Below are 16631 nucleotides of genomic sequence, written 5' to 3'. Positions count from 1 at the left end.
TGTTTCACAGTGTAATGGGAGTCATGGAGGAGATGCACTGTAATAATCAGAAGTACTTGTAAAATTTTTAATTAGATAGGCTTATCTGGCTAGTAGTTAGTTCTTATGGGTATTGTGCATAAAAAAAAAAGAAAGTCTGGGAGGTATCAAACAGTTTTTCTACTTAAAAGCATGTTGGGAGTGGGGAAGAATAAAACTTAAATTCCACAATTTTGTGTAATTAAGCTTACTGAAGAAGCAGTCCCCCCTGCATAATGCAGATAGGCTGTATATAGTATAAAACTTGGCTCCACAATTTAAATCTTATAAAGCAAGTCCTGAATCAAAAAAAAAAAAGCACAGGAGGTTCGTGTAAATTTGGCCACATCAAAGTCTGTGCAACTTGTGGTTTTGTGTCAAAAATGATTTAGGAAATAATGTTTTATGCAGGATGATGATGCTGAGGCAATCCTTGCTGCAGACTTTGAAATAGGTCATTTCTTGCGTGAACGTATAGTCCCCCGATCAGTATTGTACTTCACAGGAGAAGCTATTGAAGATGATGATGATGATGTAAGTATAGTGTTCTTTTAAAATGCTAAAAACTTTGAAATAAAGCTGCTTAAAGATTTTTGGTAATTTCAGACTTAAAATGTTGGTATCTTTAGAATGGGATGTATCAACATTAGTTTCAGCTGAACTTCCTAAAGAGCAGCACAAAAGTAATTCATCCTTGAAGTAGTGACTCCAGAGTTTCATAGTAAAAGGAGTGGTAGAAGCTGAACATTTAGAGGATGTTTTAAGGAGGATTTTGTGTATAAGGCATTCGTAGGGTGGCATACCCCATACTTTGGTAGAGCTATAATGAGCTGCCAGAGAACAAATCAGTCTTATTTATCTACCTGCTCTGCCTGTTCTTTGTGCTTATAGTGATACTGTACTACTAAGTTCCTTGAGATTCAAGCCTGATCCTTTTGGAGGGTATTCTTATTAAAAAATTATAGATAAGCACATTCAGATCATGTGAAAATATTCAAAGTGAGCTCTGCAAAGGCTTGAATTAAGTGTTGTAAAAGAGCTAAGCTTGCAAACAAATCACAAACCCCCAGAACTTTAGGTGGGTAAAATATTTTCTCGCTACTGCACAAACAAGGACAGTTTGACAGTTAAGATAGCTTAAGTAAGTCCTGCCTTAAAATTTATTTTTAGAATGTAAAATGGTAGCTCTTAGTCCAAAGCGTTGGCCTGGGGGATGTAGAAGAGGGAAGTAACTGACTGTACAAATTGCCTTAGGCTTTGAGACACTCCACTGGCCAGAAGGCTTATCGTAGTCTAATAAGCTCTTCCAGTGTTGTATGTAAGGAACTTAAACTAGATGGTTTTCTCTGCTAGAGCATAGCTTAAAAGATAGAGCATTGTTCATGCTGATACAGAAAACACTTTAAAATCTGTCAATAAGAAATTATTTTGGAGAGCACAGTACCATATGGTCTCTGGCATTTACTTGAGTTATCTGTCTGTACAGCTGCATTTATGACCCTATCAAAACCTTTTTATTTTCTAGTACGATGAAGAAGGTGAAGAGGCAGATGATGAAGTAAGTTGACAAGTAGCCTTGATTTAAATAATTTTCCTTTTGTAGTTTATCTGAAATAAGAGTTCCTTTAGTTTTTTAATACTCTGGACACTAAGTTTAAGCATTACTTAGGAATGTAAGACACAACGTGAAATTTTGTGGATCTAGGGTGAATACTTCAACCTAGCAAAAAGCCCAAACCAAATGAAGACCACCCTAAGTTATCTTACAAATTAAATTGCAACTGATGTCAAAAGATGATGTGCTTTGTGGAGGGCTAACTGATGCAATATGTATAAGTTAAAGTGGTAATGTATTTAAGAGCATAATTTAATCTTAATTTTAATGAAAATGGCTCAGGAAGTTGAATGTGTATAAGCTAGAGTAACATAAACAAGTGTTTTCTTTCAGGAGGGGGAAGAAGAAGCAGATGAAGAAAATGATCCTGACTATGACCCCAAAGTAAGGAATTATAAAGACTGTTTGAATTTTGTGTATGCATACTTACACTTACAAATTTATGTAGGTTAAATCTTGATTATTTTTTTGATTAAATACTTAATCAGTAGTTCCAAAGGTGAGTATGTTTTGGCTAAGGCTATTTCCGTCCCAGTTCTGACAGGCTAATAATGATAGAGCGACTTTGAAGTTCTTTCTCCAAGAATCATTTTGTATAAGTGACTTTGGCTTTGAGCACTGAAATTATTCAGGCTTGGTTTTCTATAAGCTTGTCTTGCAGCAAGTTGCTGCTAATAGTGAAAATGTTCTGTAATTGTAACTCCACACAGAGAACTCCATGATGCAGGTTCAGTTTTGGGAACCTGTCCCAGGCTGACTCTGGCACAGATTTTTCCAGCAGAGCATAAAACTGAAGCTTCTTCAGGATAAATAATAGCAAGTCTTTCATTGCTTGAGGTAGAAGTGAAGGTTCAGGAATGTGTTTACAGCCAACTACTGAAATGTGAATAGCTGAGAATGACTATCTGCTTTCTTACTCCATGGGAAGGGCAAGTCGGTAGTCCAGCTCAGTTTGCTGGAAAAGTGACTGTGAGCCACTGGGTTCATAGATTCTTCCTAGCTGAAGAAAAGGTACATTTGGCCACCCAAAAGCATCTAATGGTGGTAGGTGAAAGTTGTAGTCGCGAAAATAAAGTCTGGGAATGAAGAATGTCTGCTATGAAATCTGCTTTCAATTTCTGATGAGGAGGCAGCATGTTTTTCAGTAGAAGTGGTTTGAGCCACAATGGAAGTACTCTTGAAAGAATTACATAATCTCAGTGTTGTACCTAGAAAGATGTAGGGTATAGAACTGTTAATCAAAGTGTACAGCCTGTTGGTTATGGTCCATCTGCTGTAGTGTATTCAAATTGCTTCCAATTGAAAAAGGTTTCGGAATCAAAATGAAGCAGCTGGAAGATGGGCTTCTTGTGTTATGTTGCCACAATCTAAAGACAGTGGTATTGCTAATACTACGCAATTAGTTTAAGGGAAAAGAGAAAAGAAGAACTTGAATACTGGAACTTAAGAAAGTAGGCTTAGTGGTATTAATAGTTCTTTTAAAACACTGATACCTGTAAACTGTTTTTTCCTTTTTTCTCAACAGAAGGATCAAAACCCAGCAGAATGCAAGCAGCAGTGAAGCAGTGTGTATGTGGCCTTGAGGATTACCTGCACTGTAATAGCCTAAACACAACTATTAGTTACTTACAGCCTTATGTTTTGTATCTTGGTAGAATTAAGTAACCAATTTCTTTAAAAAAAAAAGAAATCAAACACATAAGAACCAGTTTAAAATGTAGGTTCAATCTACCTAGCATTTTAACAGTATAATTTTCTGCCAATACGTAGAATGCAGTAAATCCCCTAAAGCATGAATGTTAATTCATTGCTACATAGTTTGGTTCTTGTGAAGTCTTTGTCATGTAGCTATTAGACTGCAGCTGTGAAGATTATCAGAACTGTTAACTGAGACCAATATTTGTTTAGAGAAAACTTCTCTCCTGAAGAACCAACCAAAGTATTTTTCAGCCCAGTAGTCGGAACGGGTTTAAGTCTGCTTGCACTAGCTGTGCCTTCATTACTTTGTTATAGAACTGGCAGTGACTTGTACTAACTAGGAGATGATGATGCATTTTGAATTTGACTACTTCAGAAGATTAGTATAACTTGTTTAATTTCCAACGAGACCACATTAAACATTCATAACTGTCAGCTTGTTTATGCTATGGGTTTTGTATTTTATGTGACATAGTGATCTACAAAAGAAACCTAGTCATCATATTAAGGTTATTGTTTACCACTGGGGTGTGAATAAAACCTAGTATTTTCAGAAGCTAGTCTTGTTTTATTATGATGTGTGTATCTGCATGTGTAAACTGGTAAGGCATATCTTTCATGCTGCAGTTCACTTTCACTAGAAAAAAAGTTGAGAGTTACTGAGAAGTAAATTATATAGCATTTTAAAACCAAACACAGTAGTTTGGAAAGTTTGAGCCATACTTTCCACTTGCAGTGTGATACTTGTGAATCTGAGCTAGATGTTTCAGTGATTGGTCAACACTGCCATTTTGGAGAAGACAAGTCTTTTGAAGTGGGGCTAGATCTGATAAAGGACTTCAGTATTGCTGTGCCTGACTCTAGGGCACTGGTCATTAGTATGAATTCTGGAGCCAAGAAAGGTGCCTTGGATTTCTGTGTAGACAGAGCTAGGTTGTCCTGAACAAAACCTGCCCTGCAACCTAAGGGAGTGCTAGAACACTTAGCTGTATTCTACTTTGTACTCACTGTATCAAGCATCTACAGAGGAGAAAACAAATCCCAAGGGAATCAATCCCCTCTTCTCACCCAAAATTTTGTTCACTTACGTTTATATCTGTGTGTTCTGGTTCATACTTTGTCTGTATTGATGTTCATTGTCAGTTGAAACATGGGCTAGATTTTTCTCATGCTAACCTTCTCTCTAGTCTAGCGGTGGAGGTGCTGGTGTGATGTGGATTTGAATGCGTTCAGCTTGAAGAAACTATGACCCGATGACTTCCATTTGAGTTTTTCCAGTCAATAAGATGCTACTGTATTCTGTGTCGTCTTGTCATTCATGTAACTGTAGAAGTTCTGATCTTCTAAGCAAGTACCCAGATAACTTTCTGAGGGATGGGAAAGTCCTTGTAGGACTGGAAAGAAAGATCCAGCTAGCATGGATCCATTTTTGCAGTGACTGCTCTTTTCTTTTTCTTGCATTTCTTTTTGTTTGTTTCCTTCCTTGCCACTGATACATGGACTTAGCTGTAAAGGATTAAAGGGCTGAAAAGAGTAGGGCAAGCAGGAGGCAACAGCCGCATGAGGATAAGGCTGGTGGGTTTCTTTAGTATGTCTCTTGCTTGGAGCGTAAGTAATACAGAATAAAGCTTATCCCAAGTGCCCTCCTGAATCCTCAGCCCCCGTGAAAGGAAGAGGGTTGAATATGCTCTGACTAAACTGATTTTTATCTTCTGTTTAATTCCTTGAAGGCTCAAATACCGTACTGCTTTATTTCAGAATCCCTGTCAGGCTTCATCTTTCTCCTGTCCATGGACTTGGGAGCAGGAGCTCTTGCCACCTATAGCTGTGTATAGAACAGTACTGTTGAAGTTCTGCTCTTAGGTGTTTGTTTTTTTTTAGGTAACGCATAGATCATAGTGTTGAAAAATAGAGAAATGAAAAGTTAACTTCACACTCTATGGTAGTTGTGTTCTTATGGTACAGATCCTGATTCTGCCAGTTTGTGTTTCACTTGGTCTCTTCTCTAAATGTCTCCAGGGTTAAGCTTAATCTTAAAATTCAGGGCATGGGAAGACCAAACTGATGGTATGTTATGAGCTTGAACAGTCATTAATATGGGGCTTTGGGATTCATACTTTTTGACATGAGAAGTCTCTGAAGTCCTTACTTAGATCTAGCCCATTTTTACTAACAGCATCTGGCAAATGTATCTTAAAAAAAGAAAGCACTGTTGAAAGTTGTCCAACGAATTTCAAAAGTCACTGTTAGGAAATTTTTGATGGCTTTCTCATTTAATATCTTCATATCATACAATGGGATGCAGTATTTGAAAAGGGGAGTTTGTAGTTGTCCAAGGTCACCTGCAGCCTGCAAGATCCAGAGCCATGAATCCATCTCTGTCAACAGATTTTTGGTAAGCTGCTCTCTAGATTGACTTGCTGGTTCTCAATCAGCAGGTCTTGTGCTCTGCAGACTGCAGCAAAAGCAAGGTTATAATCATACAAAATAAGGTGCCAGTTCTTACGGTGTCAGTTAAATAAAAACTGTTTTGGTGCTTAACGTAGTTTTGTGCTCAAAGACATTTGTTTAGCAATTCTGAAAGGCAGTATGTAGCAGGAACATTAAACTTTCAACATTGATTGGAGTATTGTGACTCATTCTTTTCACTTCTGGGGTTATACCAGCAGTAGAGAAACTCTTCATTTAGTATTTGAGGGGGATCAGTTACCTTGTTAACAAGTTCAGGCTAGGAAAATGTGTCACTGAAATAAGATTTCTTGGTCAGTTGTTGCAGTACTGCACCCAGATTTAAGATCTAGGTAAATGATGTCTTCTGTCTAGTTTTGGTTACCATTTGAAGGGAGAATTAAGGAAAAATGGGGTGATGGTGAGGAAAATGGAGAATTAACGGGGACTTTGGATGACAGCAAAGGGTGCTCAGAGCTTATGCTTGATGGAGACAGATGCTTCTTGGGTAGTTATACGCTTTCAGCAAATGTAGGTTAGCTTTCCTTAGCACTGTGTTCCTGCCTGGTATAACTTTGCTAATGTTAATAAATAATCTCAAAGTTGTCGTGAAATAAAGTAGACCAGACTTAAGCTTAGCATTCTCATGTTTTACTGTCTGGAGAAGGGCGATGTCAAGTGTCGTTAGAAATGTTACCTTTGAGTTTTTTTTTAACAGTAGGCATAGCAATGCTTCTTACCATTGTCCAGTACAGCTAACTAGCTTCATAAACTCAGGTTCTAGTTTTACTCATGGAACTGATGTGTCCCAAGCTGCTAGCAGAGATTGTAATTTTGACATGATTTTATTTGTTAAATGAAGACAAACAACAAAACCAAAAAATCCACACCAAAAACACCCACAAACAGCAGAGGATTGTAAACTCTGGGAATCAAATGTGTTGATCTTTACCTTCAAACTGTTACTTAAACTTTTGCTGTGTTTTAAGACCTGTTGTAGACCTGATTCAGAAATTGATAAGGAACTTGGATGCAAATGGATAATTATTAACTTCTCTACCAGGGATTTCCTTTTGCCTTGTGTTAGGCAGGCGGATTGTTCTGTGGAATTCACGTTGGCATAGAGGAAACAAAACGCTAAGCTCCTCTGTAGAAAGGGGACAGTCTGTTGAAGGCATTTCTCTGTGTAACAGCCTTGATGGCCTGCTGGGCTGGAGGTAGAGACACAGATGTTGGCTGTATAGTGCTCCTTCATGCTGTGCAGATAAATCCAATCCAATACTTTCTTGTACAGGTCAGAGAAGTTGTCATTACCTTATGCTTACCTAAACTGAACATAAATCAACTGGAAATAGTAAGTCTTACTTCTGTTACACTATCAGGAGGAGTTGGAAATTTATGTGGCATGTTGGGCAAGACTGTTCATTACTCCTTAAATCCCCCTGTTAGGCCTCTGGTCAGACCTAGTAGCTTCCACATTTGGACTGTGTCTCAGCTTTTATAGGAAAATTAGAGCAAGTAAAGCAGACAAGACACTACACCAAGCAAAAGATAAGCTACTCCACATTTTGATCTGCTTGGTGTATACCAGAAGTGGGTGCCCAGGGAGTGCAGGGTTGTGGCAGGACATTTGTTCTCACAAGTATCTACCTAAAGTGTGCAGGGTTGTCAAGAAGAGTTGTCTTTGCAGCTGCAGAGAAGGTGCAGCTCCTGAACTTGGCTGTCACGAGCTTTGCTTTTATAGGCTCAAATGTTGATTATCTGCCTAAGCTTCTGTTTACCCTGCAATTGATGAGAAATGGTATGTTCTGAACTTGGACCATGTTTTATTCTGCTGGTCAAATCTGAGAAACTTCTAAACCCCCTTAGAAACCGGCTTTTGGCTCTACATATGTTTAAGTACATTTTAATGTTTTTGGAATACCTCTTAACTGAAGAGCAAGGGACTTTGGAAAAGCCAGGCTAGAGCAGCTGCAATGCTAATAGTCTGTGCATTGCACAGTTTCTTTGTTTGGTACTACCATGGGTTACAGGGCATGCTAAGGTCTGGGGCAGTATGGTTGATAGTTAAATCTTGCGTGCATCTCTGCCTGGTTTACTATGGGGTATATACAGGTGCCTGTGAGATTGAGTTCATGAAAGGAAAAATCTTCCCCCAGGATGACAGATTCATTCTTCGGTGTTCGGTCAGCAGCATGTTCCACTGAGATTAGATGGTAGAGGTCAAGAAAAATAAGTAATCACGTACTAATTGCTTTGATCATACATTGCAACACATTCATTTTGTCATGTATTTCTCAGCCCTTGACCCTGCCTTATGTCTAGCAATGACCAGCTTGTACTTTCTTTAGGTTTCCCTTTTAACTGTTTTTCTGTTACAGCCAGTTCTCAGTAATGGGAGAAATGATGATGCTTAAGGATTGTTGCCCAGAAGTTTAGCATCCCTTTGAAACTAATTGCTGATAGTTGGTGTCAAGCAAATTTGTTATCCAGGGAAACACTAGTAAAATTATGGGCTTTTTAGTCTTTCACGGTGGCTTCCCAAAACAGTGTTTAACTTGTCTCAGGATTTAAAAAGAACACTCATTACTTGTTCTGTAGCTACTCTTTCATTAAGGTTATGTGTAGAAAATTTCAACTACTTGAGCCTAAGTTAGAGAGCTTCTGATGTAGGAGACAAGTGTATCTAACAACCAAACATTTCTGTTACCAGTATGAACTTTGAACAGGGAGAAGAAAAAACTCGGTAAGGAATACATGCATCTTAGATGTATAGACTTTCAAGGATCAGGTTGTAGTATTTCAAGTTTGACAGTAGGGGGCATCTGCACATCAGATATTTCAGGAGGAACGGATGCAGAACCTGCAAGTCTTCAGCGGAATTTAAATAAAGGTAGCAGACATGGAAAATTTAAAATTAAAGTCTCAGTGGGATAATGTAGTGTGTTTAACTGTGGTGAATGGGGATTTTCAAATTACTAGTGTAAGAAGCATTTCTAGAAGTTTAGTGGTGACTTCCATCTGGGCAAATGAAGTTTATTATCCTTTACTGGCAAATTCTGCATGATTGATTTGGGTTATTTTGTTCTTTTAGCATGAAATCTTGCCCTAGTCTCCTAGCTTTTGACTGATCTGATGATTTTTGTCAAATATGTATTTTTAATGGCTGTTACTACTTGTCGGCTTATAGGGTACAAGTTCAAATGGATGTTTTGCATGCTTACTTCTGATCATATACTTAGGTGAATTTCACCAGGAATAGAGTTGTTGTTGTGGGTCTATACATTAGCAGAGTATGTCCATCAGTGTTTAGAGTTGGGTTAAAAATCTGACATTCAACACTTCTGGGAACTTTATGCCATGCAAGGCCAAAGTAGAATGAATTTATTCCCTTTCTCCTGTATATTTGGAAGTCTTTTGGCTTTCCACACTTATTTTACTTTTTTCCTTTGATTAATTACAAATTGCTGTTAGCACTGAGAACAAGCAAAAAAGCTCGTGTTAAAATATACAGATTATGTGTTAATGTCATTAAGTGTTACAGGTCAGTGTTGCAGATGGGAAAAGGTTCTTGAATGCCTGTTACAGACTGATGTGTGGGACTCCTAAGCCTAGTGCAAGTTTCCAGACTGCTGGTTAGTGCGTGTTGAAAACAAACTGCTACTCACCTACAGCAATGGACATGCAACCAAAACTGCAGAATAAAGAGAAATTAAGTCTTCTGTAGGTTTAGTTCAATGCCCTGTGCCTTACATTAACTTTTTTTTTTTAAATGAAGTTGCTTGGTCTAGATGAATGCATATTAACCAGTTTATGTTTTAGTTTAACAACTGCAAAATTAAGTCTCTGCTCATGTGACACAGGAGCAAAGAGGTAGATGTAAAGTACATTAGATGAAAAGGCAAGGAGTTCTCCTGTCTTGTTCATGCTGTGTGTGAGGCTCCTTCTATGTGCACCAGCAGCTGAAGGCACAGATATTTCCACGGGGGGATTTAGGCTCAAACGGTGAGGAGCTGCAGATCAAGACAATCATGAATAGTGTTCATATCTTTTGAAAATGGGCAGGGGCCTCTTAAAATAGGTGTAAGATGGTTGTGAAAATGGACTGGATGTCATAGTGTGTATAGTAAGCTTTAAGAATGACTTCTTCAGATAAATGGATGTTTCAGATATTAATTTTTTTTTTTGTTCATCTTGTGGTTAGCAAGCTGTCTTTATTATGATTTGAGTGTCTTCCAGTTACCTCAGGAAAGGTAAACCAGACAGATAAAATTAATTGCTGTTGCAGGCTTAACTGTTTGCCTCTCAACAACTTTTCAAAATTAACTTTGAACTTCAGGAGGAAAAGATTATAGGCGGAAACTCATTTTAGAATGTTATTGGAGATAAACTACGTTAAAGCTATCATTAATACCGTTTTTTTTTTCCTCTCCTAATGTGCTCCCACTGACCTATGCTACATGACCTGCTTCTTTGCTGCCAAAGAGGGCTGTGAGGAGGGTTTTTATTTTCATGGCCATGTTAAATAGATGTTTAAAACAAACCAATGCTCTTGGAGTATGAAACTTCAGCCTTCAGTTTACATTGGCATTGCTAGCCAAATTCAGTTACGTAGGCTTTTTGATTTACATCGAATACATCAAAGGACTTAAATATCTTAATGTTAACCTGAAGTCACTTTTCTATTCAAATAAATGAATTCAAAAGCTAATCTCAGGGAAGAATCCAAACAATAATCAAATGTGTGGCAACAAAGCAGAGAGTAACAAGGCAAATTGTCCTAGTTCTTTGCCAGCTTGGTTTTAGTTGTTTGGCGTTTTTTTCCTACTCGTAAAGCTTCCAAGTACAGAGGTTCTAGTGATTCCTCTGGGAAGTGGTATGGATACTTGCTTTCCTTGGATATTACTCAAACTGCTGCAGCGAGTAAAGATTTATATACAGTAAATGCTGCTTCTCCCCAGCACAGTCGGGAGCCCTGAAAGCATAGGGCTAAAGCTGTTGTGCCAGGTTCTGTGTCAGGCTGTTTCCTTTGTTTAATGGAGCGATGATGGTTTAAATATCAGGGTGCCGCTGATAACTGGCAACACGGTTTTATTGGACTTGAGTCAAAAACACCCAGAAGGGGGGGTTCTTGCTGTTGTTCCCCGCGCCGGGGAGGGGGCAGGCTGAGGACATCAGTTCCGAGCACATGCTGCTGGCACACGCTGGGGGAAGCACATGAGCGCTGCAGCGCTTCTGAATGGCTACATTAATCCCACTTTGAAGCCACCGGTAGCTAAGTAGAGCGGAACAGCAGTTTCCGCAGCACCTCCGCGCTTTGTCCTAGCCACCGCCCGGGGGACAAAAGGGCGGCTGGGCCGGGACCGCAGCAGGGCAGGGGGCAGCCCCTTGGCTCCGCACCCCTCCGCGGCCGGGCCGGGCTTCCCCGGTGCCGACGGGAGGAGCCGCCTTTTCCGCTGGGTGTCACTCTGGGGAGGGGAAGGCGCGTTCAAAAGCGGCGGGGAGGGAAAAGCCGCTGCCAGAGCCGTCCGCCCGGCACCGCGTCCGCCACGCCGCGGTACGGGCGGCAGCCGCTCCGCTCCCTGCGGGCCGGGGCGCTCCCGGCCCTCCGGCGCGGCGCCGGCGCGGGGCGGCGGGTCATCGGCTGGTGCCGGCTGCCCCCAGAGCACAGCCCCTGCGGGCGGAGGCCCTCGGCCCCGCCGGCTTATGCGAGGAGGATGCTGGAGAGCGGCTGCAAGGCGGTGAAGGAGGGCGTGCTGGAGAAGAGGAGCGACGGGCTCCTGCAGCTCTGGAAGAAGAAGCGCTGCATCCTCACCGAGGAGGGGCTACTCCTCACCCCCCCCAAGCAGCAGCCGCAGCAGCAGCCGCAGCAGCAACAGCCGCCGCTGCCGGCCGAGCCGACGGCCAAGATCAAGGAGCTGCACTTCTCCAACATGAAGACGGTGGACTGCGTGGAGCGGAAAGGCAAGTACGTGTACTTCACGGTGGTGATGGCCGAGGGGAAGGAGATCGACTTTCGGTGCGCGCAGGAGCAGGGCTGGAACGCGGCGATCACGCTGCAGATGGTGCAGTACAAGAACCGCCAGGCCATCCTCGCCGTCCGCTCCACCCGGCAGAAGCAGCAGCACCTGGCGCAGCCCCACGGACCGCGCCTCCGCAGCGCCTCCAACTCCGCCTAGACCAGGTACGGACCCGCAGCCCGCCGCCCCTCCGAGCCCCGTGCCTCAGCGCGGTCCCAGCACCGGCCCTGCAGAGCGGCCCCCGGGGCGGGGGGAGAGACCCAGCTCCCGGCGCCGGTTTTCCTCGGCTGACGGGCTGCCCTTTGCGCTGTGCTGTCTTATTGCAGGTGAAGTTAACGGAGCGCTTCGGGGAAGCGGGGCTGAGCGCGTTCGCCGCGGCCGTACTTCAGGTGGTCAGAGACTGGGCACACGCCGGAGGTGCAGGTAGACTGGAGAGAGATGAGGCTCAACAACCTGGACCCCAGCTGCTGCTGTGCTGCTGCTTTGCTGCCCTCGGTGCCCAGAAGCATTTCAAATCTATTATTTATGAACCTTGGAAGGGATCCTTCGGTGCGATGGGATTTCTAGGAAACAGGATGTACTGTAACTTTATTTTAATGTATTTTTATTTTATTTATTAGGTTGTTTGGTTTTATTTCTTCTTTTATTTTGTTGTTGTTGTTTCTAAAGGCTTATATTTGCAAGACATTTCTGAATGTAGGCTGTATCTGAAAAGCAAAGGAAAAAACCAATGTGTACGTTAGCACCATAAAAAGTTATGGCTGGTTTGGCCATGTGTAATTTGACAAAAGCTTTTCATTTTTACCTAAAATCCACTGTATTATGCTAAGGTGGAAAATATGATGTGCGGTTTGGAATTTGGCTGAAACCCACACTGCGTACAGAAACTGTTTTCTGTAATGCAATTAGAGTCTGGGTTTAAAATTATTTTCTTTTAATACACTATGTGTGGCAGAAGATAACATTTATTCACGTTTGGTTATTAAAGAAAAATCATTGCTTGTCATCCCGAGATTAAAACCAATCTGTTTATAACGTAGGAGCAGAGAGGAACCTGACCGTCTTCTTTTGTGGTACAGGAATCTCGGTTGGATTCCAGTTACCTGTTCCCTCCTAGGCAGGAGGGCAGGACCCGAGTGACATTTATGAATGTTTCATAATGTCCATGGCTCTCTTTGCACGGTCGATGTGTAAGCGACCCAAGCTCTTGACCCGTGTTGAATTTTCATGGCGGTTTTTAAGCGTCTTGCATTAAAGTAGCCCCTAGTTTAAACCCCATTTTATGTATGCCTTAGTGTGCAAATGGATTCTTTTGGTCATGGTTTTCACAAGCTGGAAGTTGCTCTGTAGCTGAGATGAACCAGATGAGTTGTGGTGTTTAATGCTGTAGGATGTTGAGAGAGGCTTGCAGTCTTGCCTTGGAAAGTAGTGACGAAGCCATGAAGTTGGAAAACAAAAGGCTAATTGCACAGCTGGTGTGGCTTCCTCCTAACAGTCACTGGGAGCTTGGCTGTGGTGCTGGTGAGACTGGGTTGGTGCTGTTTGCCCAGTGCAGAGGAAGGAGCGGTTGCAGATCTCTGTGTGTTCCAGGGCCTTCCAGGTGATGATGAGTGGCTTCATGCTGCTGTGTGCTGCTACAGCCCCGGTCCTCAGGAGGTTGGAAGCAGGACAGATCAATGTGGCCCGTTATATCTGGTTCAAGTTGCAGCCATGGGACTATTTATTTTAACTAGTGTGGTGAGGAAAATGGCTTTTGGCCGCTTTACAAGTTACATGAATGTAAACAAAGTCTTCTGAAGCCACACATCCAGGAGTTTTCTGTTTGTGTAACTGAGGTGTAGCTTGACTGTAAAAGCCCCATATTCTTGGTTCAAGCTGTTTCTGTAAGTGTTTAAAGCAAAAGACTGGAGTGATGCTCAAAGGATGGTATTAGAATTGACTACAGCACGTAACAGTCCCTTCTTCTGCACTCTAAGCTGAAGCTCAGACCTGTAAGGAGGAAGTTGGGATCTCTTTTAGCCCTCTTCTTGTGTTCCTTGTCCCACGTGACCTAGACATGCAGAACACATTATAGTGCAGAATTAAAGCCCGACCTTGGTGGTTCTGAATGGCTGCTCCTAAGCTCTGGTTTTGATACGGCCCACAACAAGGTTGCATGATGAGCTTGGGGTGGTAGATTACAGCTGTGCTAATGAAGTTATTATTTTGAGACTAATTGAAATCGAAGGTGCCCCAGCATCCTTCTAGGATTACATTTGCTGTCTTGGCAATCATAATAGCCAATTTCCATGTCTCTGTACATCTGCCATTATCATTCTGCTAATGCTTGGATGTTAGAGCTGCAAGGGGATTCTCTAATGAGCTAGTCAAAGACTCACAAAATAGACTGTAATTTGTAATTTGGCTCCTCTCTTTAGAGTCATTAATTTGCTGAGTAACTAATCCACCTTTTCAGATACACAGACGTATTGCTGATATCTCACCTACTAAAATGCATTTTAGGCTACTGAAGGATAAATGTAGTTGATGAAAATTAGTTCCTATGTGATCAGGGGGACGTATTTCTCTAAAAGAGGAGGGTATTCGTCTCCTCAGTGGATGCAAGGCCCTGTATGCCACAAAAGTCTATGGGTCTAGTCTAAAGGTGAAATTTTACTGCTCTTCTGGAAGTATTTGTACTTTGAAAGATGACAATTTTCATGTTATAACTGCATTAAGGTTTGAGGAAACAGCTTTCACTTTGAGTTTACTGCTCTCTTTCACTGGTTCAAGGTCAATGTCCCACTTTTACCTTATGTTTTGTAAATTGGTCTGAAGGATGCTCTCAAGACCACTTGGACTGATGTAGTTCAGCAGTATTTTGCTGGAAGTCCTTACCTGCTGTGTTACCTATTTAAAAACATTGGTGTCAGCCAAACTCTTAATGTGAGAGATGGTCCTGTCACGAAATCCACCTTGAACTGTTCCTATGCCTGCAGCCCAAGTGGAGGGATGGGTGTAAGAATCAACCCACCCTATCTTGTGCCTCCAGACTGTCTCCTGGAAACTGAATGGGAATAAATTGGTTGGGGTGCCCTGGGGACAGCTGGAATGTATGGCTCACACTGTGTCTGTATAAAGAAGGCTGAATTGTCTGACATGGACAATCTGACAACTCTAAATCCCACCTTTTATTTTTTTTTTTCCTTTTGACTAATAGTAATTTCAGACCACGAAATTGATGTTATAAATGAGGCAACTTTGGGCTTTTTTTTGGCTTGCCTCTCTACTACGGCGTAGTTTTCATTGGAACTACTGGGTTAAATACTGTATGTTACTGCCTTGTAAGCAATGGCTGTGAAAGTAGGTCCAGCAAATCACACTCCACCTTACTGGAGCTTTGCAAGTAGAGAAATCAGGTTGTCCTTCACCTTACAAAAAAAAAAAAAGGGAAGAAAAAGCCAACAGCAGGTGATAAATTCATCAGAGAATAAACAAAAATGCCAGCAAAACACACACAGGCAAATGCTTGGTATAAGGTAGCACAAAAGTGTGGACATTCAGCTCATAAAGAGGTCAAAATTACATGTCTTAATTAAAAACAAAGTGTTTAAGGGACAAACTCAATAAGGAAATTCAAGCTGTGGTGACCAAGAACATTTAGGAACTGGGGGGAAAGGAAGATCAAGTGGATGTTGTCTCTGTGACATCCTGAAGTAATTCCTCTTTGTATTTAAGTTTCATGATATGCAAATGCCAGCTTCTGAATTATAGCTGCAGTGATGTACCAAATGTTTTCTAGCACATCCTATTGTGAGCAGAAATACCAGTGTCGTCAAAAAAAAAAAAGTGTGTAAATATGACTCATAAATGATTTCTGAGAGATGTGATTTATTTTTCATATTTTTCAAGATGCATTCCATTTCAAATAAAGAGGTATCTATTGAAAGAGCTCTCGATATGTTGGAGGAATGGTGTTTGGTGGGCTACCTGTTAAAGCCTTATCTAAGCTTTTCCAATGTCTTAAGCTCAATCTAAGAGCCTGAGAGGAACACTTTGAACCTACGTAGATTCCTTCTCAAGGAAAGGTCCACTTAGATGCCCCATTAGTCTTTATACATAGCACAACCACGAGGCTCAGAGTCCTCATTTTGGCTTCTGTGTGTGATGCATGAGCACCCACAGAGTCCTGCTAATGTCAGTAATACTGTGCTTGGCTTCACAGTCCACATACAAAACAGATCACTGGGACACAGACTTCAGGCTCACAATCTTTACCCATGAAGTCTTCCTCTGTGTCGCATTAGGAACCTAAAATGAAGCATTAAGTGTGCTCTGTTGCTCTTTTTTATGTATCTGAAGCACTGTGATTGAATTTCAAGTAACCTGAAAGTAATCCAGAATGAACACTTCCACCATTCAGTGTATCCTCCAACCTGTTCTCTTCTAGCATTGTGGGAAAAGAAATGAGGTATGACAAGAAAACTGTGTGAAGACTTCTGCTGCTTTGGGGTCTCTGCAGAACTGCAGCCATTCAATTGCCTTGAACTCCCCTGGGATGAATTTTCATTGCAGCAGGTCCTCATTTTTAAGCATCTTCCAAATGTGTATTAACTTCAGAAGCACAGTGTGCATTGACCTAGACTTACTGGTGCTGCCTGCCTGTGCTGGAGAGATGTCAGTAACCTCTTCCATCAGAAAGCTATTGCTGTACAAGTTTTCTTTTCAATAGTAAACATGCAAAATGTAGACATTTGAACTTAATATTTGATATGCAAATGATGACTTAAAGAGCTGACCTCTCAGAAGTGCTAGTTCTCAGAAGCTTTGAAAAGCCAATTGAGGATCTGTGG

General features: G+C 41.5%; 3 protein-coding genes across 6 annotated transcripts in view; all 3 read left to right on the top strand.

The window, feature by feature from the left end:
- Positions 1-5952, top strand: part of NAP1L1 (nucleosome assembly protein 1 like 1) — a 31438-nt gene extending 25486 nt beyond the window's left edge. For all 3 annotated transcript variants that reach the window (XM_062613785.1, XM_062613784.1, XM_062613786.1), the window contains exons 12-15: positions 430-552; positions 1544-1576; positions 1967-2017; positions 3159-5952. In XM_062613785.1, the coding sequence (XP_062469769.1) occupies positions 430-552; positions 1544-1576; positions 1967-2017; positions 3159-3194 (243 nt within the window). In that variant the 3' untranslated portion in view covers positions 3195-5952. The remainder of the gene's footprint in view (positions 1-429; positions 553-1543; positions 1577-1966; positions 2018-3158) is intronic.
- Positions 5953-10239: 4287 nt separating this feature from the next.
- Positions 10240-15729, top strand: PHLDA1 (pleckstrin homology like domain family A member 1). The gene is made up of 3 exons (XM_062613625.1): positions 10240-10270; positions 11060-11963; positions 12126-15729. Exons 1-2 carry the CDS (start codon positions 10240-10242, stop codon positions 11956-11958), a joined length of 930 nt encoding a protein of 309 aa, XP_062469609.1. The 3' UTR covers positions 11959-11963; positions 12126-15729.
- KRR1 (KRR1 small subunit processome component homolog) overlaps positions 11402-16631 on the top strand; it is a 153550-nt gene continuing 148320 nt past the window's right edge. For both annotated transcript variants that reach the window (XM_062613783.1, XM_062613782.1), the window contains exon 1: positions 11402-11406. The gene's annotated coding sequence lies outside the window, so the exon portion shown is untranslated. The remainder of the gene's footprint in view (positions 11407-16631) is intronic.

Source organism: Pezoporus occidentalis, unplaced genomic scaffold (assembly GCF_034315485.1).
Source record: "Pezoporus occidentalis ecotype Australia unplaced genomic scaffold, CSIRO_AGI_Poc_V1 ctg17, whole genome shotgun sequence".
Classification (NCBI taxonomy): Eukaryota; Metazoa; Chordata; class Aves; order Psittaciformes; family Psittacidae; genus Pezoporus; species Pezoporus occidentalis.
The sequence above is the reverse complement of the archived record's forward strand: the minus strand, read 5'-3'. Positions and strand labels throughout refer to the sequence as shown.